The sequence below is a fragment of the Macadamia integrifolia genome, chromosome 2, assembly GCF_013358625.1.
Source record: "Macadamia integrifolia cultivar HAES 741 chromosome 2, SCU_Mint_v3, whole genome shotgun sequence".
Taxonomy (NCBI): domain Eukaryota; kingdom Viridiplantae; phylum Streptophyta; class Magnoliopsida; order Proteales; family Proteaceae; genus Macadamia; species Macadamia integrifolia.
This window is the reverse complement of record NC_056558.1, coordinates 19,373,151-19,382,229: the sequence shown is the minus strand read 5'-3', so window position 1 is coordinate 19,382,229 and position 9,079 is coordinate 19,373,151. Positions and strand designations below refer to the sequence as shown.

At 39.7% G+C, this 9,079-nt stretch overlaps 1 protein-coding gene across 1 annotated transcript in view; it reads right to left on the bottom strand.

The window, feature by feature from the left end:
• The window catches only part of LOC122092396, a 114,025-nt gene that overhangs the window by 55,017 nt on the left and 49,929 nt on the right, over positions 1-9,079 (bottom strand). Inside the window, exon 15 of the mRNA XM_042662710.1 lies at positions 7,792-7,838. Within this exon, the coding sequence (XP_042518644.1) occupies positions 7,812-7,838 (27 nt within the window). The 3' untranslated portion in view covers positions 7,792-7,811. The remainder of the gene's footprint in view (positions 1-7,791; positions 7,839-9,079) is intronic.

The window sequence follows — 9,079 nt, the reverse complement described above, 5'->3', positions numbered from 1 at the left end:
CTAATGATGTGAATGTGTTAGAAATGTCTAAAATAGGATGTACACAAAAAATAAGGCAAAAAAAACACTGTTTGGGGGTCGAAACCTAAGTTTTCATCAAACCGGGAAAAATTCCCTAGTTTCCTCGAAATTTCCAAGGTTTCAACTGAAATTTTGGTCTCCCCAAGGGTCGAAACCCGATACCTTAAACCTTGTGCACAATATGCACAGCTAGCCCTTGCTACTACCATGCGTCCGACCGTCGGTCCCTTACTTCGTGTCGGACCCATGACTCACTGGCATCTATGTTTGTTGTTCATGGCCTATTGCAACATGTGCAGTCCCAACCTCATAACATGTAGGCCCCAATTTGAACCATTTCAGAGCAACTATACGAAAATCGTTGTAACTCCCTCTTACAAAATTGGATTAATGCGATTCCAATTGCATCGGAAAGAAGACTTGACAATCTAAAACATTCATGAATTGCGTCTTCGATTCTACCATCTGGTCCACTAAAATTGGCTCTAAAGCTAACTCATAAGTGTGAACCTATGAAGTCGCTTTTCAAAGTGTATATGGACTTCACCCAAAGTTGCCACATGCTGCCAATCACTACCAAACACTGCCACATATGCCCAGATACCTCTGTATCACTACCAAATTCAGTCTCCCTACCGCTGCATTGCTGCTCTGCCTAGTCCTTGTCTAACACTTCCAATATTTCCAAATCACCATAACACACTACCACATCACCTAAGCACTCTGTACAATTGCCAACAATGATAACACAAGCTCTAGTTGCCCACCAATCTCCCCTTTGGAAATTGTTGGAAACCCAATTCAATATCTTGACATGTGTAATCTTCTCCCCATTGGTGCACTCTTCTCTCCCTTTTGACAACAAGAACAAAGAGCAATACCAATCCCCTTTGCTTGGAAACTCCCCTTTACTACAACATAGAGAAATAGACTCGACCATAGGAGTGCACACCGCAACTTTCCAATCCGATGGAAAGGGAACTTCTATACTCCAGTCTCTAGTCCTCCTGCATATGTACTACACATTATGCGTAGTTATTAACGCGTTGCTTACGTTAAGGCGGCACGGGTAGGCTAAGGCAATCATGCACATTATGGGTTTCACGTAAGGCGACGCCTTATGATGCTTTAGTGCGCCTTACGACCAAGGCGGACAACCTTTTTTTGTCTTTTTTTTTTTTAATGAATTACCACAGACTCCATATCAATTGTTGTGATTGGAAAGTCTATGGGAATTATGTACACTTGAGAATTATGGGACCAAATCTATATAAAGTCAAAAACACATTTTGGTTGAACAAATAACCAATTGGAAAATCATTTTGGTTGTTTTCTTCTTCGTTTGGGAAAACTGGAGTACCAGTGTTCCTCCATCGATTTTGGCTCTGGCGAGTCTTCCTCAGGCCATTCTAGCTCTAGCAATGCACTCTTTTTCTTTTCTTCTCTTTTTTTTATTTTTTAATTTTTTATTTTGTTTTTAGTTCTCTATTATTGAATGAAGATCTCTCTCTCTTTTGTTTTTTCTTCTTTTTCTATTCCTCAACCCTTAATCCTTTACTTCTCTTCCTTCATCTTTCTTCTTCCCGTTCCAATGAGACTTCCCTTCTCTTCTTTCATTCTTCTTCTTTCCTGCTAAACTTTTTCCATTCCAACGTTACTAACTTTAGTTGCAACCCTAATCAGAGAGACATGAGTAGAAATACAGTGGATGACCTCAGGCACTCATTTTGGCATCATCGAGGTATATATATTAAATACGTACATATTTTAACAGCCTTTTTTTTTTCTTTATATTTATAATTTGATTTCATAGTTAAATTATATGATGTGATGAAGTTGAACTTAGTTTATTCCCTTAATTGATATGTTTTTCTAATGAATATCTTGCATTGGTATGAATCCTTAACCTTTATTTAGGATATAAGTAGAATTATATAATTTTAATATGCTCTTTGTGCCAAATAATGGTTACATTAAAAAAAAAAAAAAAAAAAAAAAAAAAAAAAAACTAGAATGCTTTATTCGATAAGGTGACGACTTAAGCCCGCCCTATTACCAAAGCATTTTGGAAGACCTCAAACACCTCAGTCGCCTTACCGCCTTAATAACCATGGTGTGGAGTGACACTTCCAAGTTTGTCTCTTAGCCATTCAAACGTCGTCCTTCAGGAGTACCTTTGTGAATATATCAACCACTTGATCTGATGTGGGGATAAATTCCAATCAATCTTCTCTTGTCATGATCTTCTTCTCCTTCGATAAATTATATCAATTATCAATGTGCTTTGTCCTTGAGTGTTGTACTAGGTTCTTCAAAATGTTGATGGCGCTCTTATTATCACAAATGATGGGAAACAACTCTTCACTATGACTAACAAAGTCTACATGTCTCTTTCATACAAATCTCCCAAGTAGAACTAGCTACATCTGCCTTGTATTCGAATTCTTCCGTAGATACGAGAAACATATTCGAGTGCTAGAGAGAGACCCACCAGCAGCAAGGGCTGCTGCAGATGACTCTGATAATGATTATGGGCCAAATGATTTCGTGACAGAGGTAAAGCGGAAACAGTTCCATCAGGCTCAAGCAACGAGCTGAGTCTCACATCAAATAGAGAGGATATAGGTGCAGAGATGGGGCAAGGAATTGTTTCCACTGGCTCTAGAGAAGCTACACAAGAGGCAAGGCCCGCAGGAGAGAGTAGAAAGAAGTAAAGGCAGGGGATTTTCCTTTCAGGAGATCACAGAGTGTGAAGGCACCCCCACCACGACTACCAATACTAGATGATGATCCTATTGATAGAAAGAAACAAAATATCAATTGGGTAAGCAGTCATGGATTTCTGAGTGCACAAACGATTACCTTTGCAAAGAGCGACAGGAAAATTAGCAACAGGCAAAGTAGAAGAAGCTTCAAATGGAGGTGCCAACTGTGTAGTATGCTGTAGAGCAAGAGGACCAAAATGAGGCGTCATTGTCTTCTTACACCATTGATACACTTTTAGTGGTGCAACTTGAGGAGTGTCCAGAGCATCAGGGAAGGGCACAAGTACTAGAAGTGGAGAAGCACGACCTATATCTTAATCCATAGAAGAGATAGACGCAGAAAAGGAAAAATAATTACTTCCAAAAAATGTTACGTCAGCACTAATAAACATAATTCTAGAAGCGTCACCTAGGCATCCCGTCGCCTTGGACGCTTTGTTGGTGTCACCTTGCATTTGGACCCCCTCCAACGCCTTAGGTCACCTAGACATCGTGCCAACCATGCTAACAAACTGCTGATGAGTAAAAGGATCATATCACTTATACCCTTTCTACATCAGAGTAACCAAGAAAAACACATTTCACAACCCTGAGAGAACTTATCAACATAAGGCTGTAAAATATGAACAAAAAACACAACCAAAAACTAGAATAGACAAAGCAAATAAAGGAGTTTGTGGAAACAAAACAGATAAAGGAGTACAGTTAGCTGGTACAAAAGAGGGCATGTAGTTGATCAAATAGCTAGTGAGAATGACATCACACCAAAAAATTTGGGTGCATGCATATGAATCATAAGGAATCTCGCAATTTCCAAAAAAGGTCTATGTTTCCACCCAGCAACCACATTCTGTTAGGGGGTATAACAGCAACTTGTTTGATGAATCATACCATGAGCTAAACAAAAGTTCGAAATCTCACGCTCAGTATACCCAAGAGCATTATCAGAACAAAAGCTTTTAATAGATGCATCAAATTGATTATATCTCATTGTAAGTCCTTAAAAACAGAAAGAAACTCAGAGCGATCGTTCAACAAATGCACCCAAGTTAGCCGGTAATGATCATCCACGAAAGTAACGAAGTTAGAAAAATGAACTAAAGAAATAAAGAAATTCTAGACACACTACGAGCAAGGAAGGATGAATAATGATCCTTTCCGAGTTCACAGGCTTCACATTCAATCCAAGATATAGATTTGCAACTTGGTAACATAATTTGAAGCTTGGATGATTAGAGATACACCAGCCGAAATTCCACTGAAGAAGAGAAAGGAAACCAGTGGTATTTGTAGCAGCAGTAGAGTTACCGGTGCAATTCAAATAGTAGAGTTCAACCTGCTCAAGCCCACCACCAATTGTCCTACTTAATACATGGCCCTAAAACACACAATAAGAAGGATAGAAGGTGATAGAGCAATCAAGAGATTTAGTAAGTTGACCAACAAAAGACTTAACGGTAATTGAGGTACATGAAGAACAAAAGATAAGGTCACGTAACACGAAACCCATTTCCCTTAGGGTCATCTTCCCTGCTATCGTAAACAGTTCTACGACATCCCTCTAGCTTGATAATCGGCATCCCTCTTGTGGTTCTTCTCTTTTGTTCTACCTAGAGCTGCCTACTCCTCAAGATTGGCCAAAGACCTCGTAGTGTCCTCCATTATCTCTAATGGTGTTTGATCTCCCCCTTCCTCCCCTCACTCGCACTTCCCTCCGGTCCTCCCTCCCACCCCTCTCAGTGCCAATATTGATCAAGTCATTTGGTCCCATTCCCCCACTGCCGAATTCAGCTCTCTACTTGGGACCTTATCCGATCCAGAGGTCCTTCTATCCCTTGGCACGAGACTCTCTGGTTCCTTAGTCACATCCTTTACCACTTCTTTCACTATTTGGAGAGCCCTTTCCAATTATCTCCCAAAACCAGGGTTTTCTCATCTACCGTTACATCGATGTTCCCCCTATCTGCTCCCTTTGTTAGAATGGTTCTGAAGACACTAACCACATCTTCTTCGACTGCCCCTTCTCCTCCTCGGATTAGAAAAGAGCTCTTTTGTTGTTGGCCAACTAGAAGACCTCTCTCCCTTTCTATAGAATGGATCTAGATTGCCATGATTTGCCATGAAACCACAGATGGATGGAACGCAACCTTCGTAGATGGACTTCCAACTCCAGACCTTTTGATTCGATTTGAAAAGCCATTTTTTTTTCAATGTTAGCATTAAATTGGCCTCTTCCACCTGCCATCTTCGCCTGGTGTGTGTTTCCCCAAGGAACAGGCTCATTGTTGTGACCATGGGTCCCCCCTCCAGATTTGGGTTTTGTTGTTGTTGTTGTTTTTTTTTTTAGTAGTTGTTTGCTCCCCTTTTGGAGCTTGTATACCCCCCCTTTTTCCCTCTTGGTAATGAATTTCTTATTCACCAAGGGAGAAAAAATAAAAAAAAAGGCAAGGTCAAGGATGAAGTAGGTAAAACTGTACCATGACCAGCCACATGAATAGATGGCACATTAACAAGAAATACCGGTGATGAATTACGAAGTTTTTTCATTTAAGAGAATAATTTTGACTTAACAGCCATGGATAGAGACGCCATAATCAATTATACACATTGTAGAAGATGTGCATGTAAGGAAAGCTGATGTACCTGTGTGGGCCAAAGGTATATCAACCTGGATGAGAATGAAATTAAGGTCGAGTGTACCTCCACTGAGAATTAACAAACCCCTAGAATTTGAGTTTGATCTGCTGGTTGGATATGGAATAATTGAAGATCTCAATCATCATCAAAAAGATAAAACCAGAACCTGCTGCTAGCTTTATAATCAGAGCATCTGTTTCCAGTTAATGAAGCACTCCATGGAAATCAATATATAAACAAAGCATACCCTAGTTTATCATTATATCTCATCAACTAAGGTCTTAGATAGGTACTGGGCAGCATAGGTTGCTGCAACCCACAAACAGACTTCTTAGTCTCTCAAAACCAGAATCTGATGATGAGGTGGATTATTGAAGCTCTGATACCATGTATCCAGAGAAGAACAAAGCCTAACCAATAATAAAGGCAAGAAGAAGAAATGTAGTTCCTGAACCCCAACAGTCCAGATTAGTCTTCCTATCGTATATATATGTGAAACTGACTTATACTACAACTCAGATTACAACCAAGGTAAGAATCTAACTAGGAAACAAGTAAAAGCAACATAGAGACACCACAATAGGAGTTCCTATAGTGATTACACACCACCACTCCTACTGCTAATACCACAAGGGAAAGTACTAGAGTAACCTGCTATATACAGAACTTTAACAACAGTATTTTATTGGTTAGTCAACCAATAAAAACCTCAAGACTCAAAGAACTACTCTATGTAGGAATCGGACTTGTGGTAGGTACCCACATACTGTCAGCTCAGAAATTTCAGAGTTTTGGGCGATAGCAAAAAAAAATCAAGCTCCAACAGAAACTGCAAGAGATTTTTGAATCACCCAGAATTTCAACAAAGTTGAAGCCATACCAGAAAATCGAATTAAAGAGATACCAAGTTTGTGTTAACCTAGATGTTGAGCCAGCAGATTTTAATCTCTGAGAACTTGAACCTCTTAGGACCTGATTCCCATTCAACCACAGCAATGCATGTAGAAAAAAGAGTAGAAAGAGGATAGAGAATCTCTGTTCAACATGCACAGAGCTTTGCCATCAAACCTTCAGGAAGAGAACCTGTCTGCTTCATAAGAAGCATAGACCGTTGTATTACTTTAAAGCTCAGTTCATGTTGCTTAAACCAAAATAAAAAGGATCCCACTTCAATTTTCAATATAGAACTCCTAATTCTAACTTAATAAAGGACAAAACCAACTAAACAAAGGCTCAAAGAACACCTCAAATAAACAACCTGGACTGCCAAGCATGAAGTAATTTTAATCCCAAATTCCAGACAATGGTTTTAGGTATCGGGTATCAATATCGGATCAGATATTGGGACAAAATTGGTCAGTACTGGACGTATCAGACAGTTCTAGCCTCAAAGATACCGATACAATAGGGTTTGACCATTATACCCCCGTGTCCGTACCATCCGCCAATCCGGAATTCGCCAGGTATCAGTATCAGTGTCGACCAATACTGTCGATCCGTGCCCAATACCAAAAACCATGATCCAGACCCATGACAAGACCCAATACATATAGAATTCCAACACAAAAAAAAAAAATCGTCAACAAAAAAGCCATGAGGCTGACTGCACCAGATTGTCTTTTCTCATGAGGAAAATGGAAGAAAAGTTGGGAAAAATTAAACAGTAGTGAAACACCACTCAAAATTATCCAACTCAATTCTTCAACTGAATGGAAGAGAGTAAGCAACTTCCACGATATCTAACCCATTCCACTACATCAACTATCAATGCCTTCAGAAGAACCTAAGGCAGGAAGAAAGATCCAATAAAGCACCACTCCAAGGACCAACACTTTTAGCCATCTACTAGAGATATTATCTTTGTCCCCTATGAAATAATTAGACGCCAAATTAGCAATCCATATACTTTTGTTTATTGTACCAGCAATACCTATCATTTGACTATGATGTGGTTCTGTTTTCCTATGTCCATTATATTAAATCATCTTGTATGTTCTCTTTCTCACAATGCCTCCATTGGTTTCCATGGAGACTCACCAGGAATTTTGTCTTCAAAGCAAAAGGAAATTGTATAGGTAGATAAATAGCAGAAAATGTGTCACTGAAATGCAATAGAAAATTTTAGAAAAATATTCTAGCTTATGTTTTTAGGATGTTCCCCCCACCCCCCCCCCCCCCAAAAAAAAAAAAAAAAAAAGTTGTAGAATCTTAGTCAATAACGCAAACCATGGAGGGCATACCCTATCATACGAGATGTATTTTCCCTCAATCAACAATGTCCAAATATTTATTTTTTTGGATAAACAACCATGTCCAAATATGCTTCCAGTTGTAAACAATCAAAAGAGAGACGAATGAAAAAGAATACCTGACAATAATCAATGATTTTCAGCCTTCCAAAGCATATGTCTGGACCTAAAACAAAGAACAATAGTATAAACAAACACGATTCAAATCCCTGAAACAAAATTGTCAAAAGAACAAGAGAATCCAGACTATAACAAGTGAAAATAAGTTTCCGGCTTTGCCTACATGGACCTAATTCTTCCTACATCAAACCCTAACCAGTTGTCACCATTTCTCCCCAATTTTTTTGATTCCATTTTACTGTTAAAGAAACTATCTTTATCCTTTAGGGTCCATCTGGTTGGAAGTAAAGTGAGGGATTTTAACCTTTTTGGTCCTCAAAAGAATCATATGCAAGCGAAGGAGACTTGCTACTGATTAAACTTTATGTCATCTAAAAGGCTGAACCAGCTGGGTTAGGAACAACTTCAGAAATTAATGTTTATGTGCACTACAATAGGAGACAACATCAACAACCCAATTGAGCTCCCCAACATGTTCCAGTAGGATTTGGAAGATTAAGATTCCCTATACAAGATGTTGGATGAGCATGGCCTAACTCTGAGATTGCACAACAGATGGTTGTTGATGTCGACACGCTTATGCCATGCGAGGGCCAGGTTCACACGCAGTCACCATGGCCTTTAGAATTCAAACCTAGCTGAGGAGATGATGAGGAAACATCGATTGATCTACATCCACTCGCACACTGACACCGTCTACATCAAATGATAAGGGTGTGGGTGGTGCTAGTGCTGGTGCTGGTGCTGGTGCTGGTGCTGGGGGTGATATCCAAGAGAGGGGGGAGGGAAAGAGAAGAACATTATGAGCAGACCAATGAGTCCATCCAAGTACACGGGGGGGACTTGGATTGACCATGCCACGCAAGATACCCACCATGGTACACGTGACCTTGTAGAGGCTACTTGAGAGGTCTACGCCATTAGTTCAGACTACCACCAGATGAGATAGTGTAGATGTAGACATTACGAGCTTTTTTGGCACTTTTGGAGGCACGAGTCTTGAGGGTAGTGAACATGGTGGATATGAAATGGTGTCCACCCTCCTTTGACCAAGATAGCTCAAGTTTTGATTAAAATGGATATGGTGGCCATGATGGATCTAACCAATATTGTTACAGGCCTTACGAGTCTTCATTTCTCAGTCACGAAGTAGGTGTCTTTATGATGCAGATCTGAAGACATACATCCGTAGGAAGAAGACCAACAAGAGTAACTAGCATGTGGCCTTACCTTGATGCTTTTTAATTTCCATACTTCGTTTTTATTTCATGCTTTATGTCTTAGTTT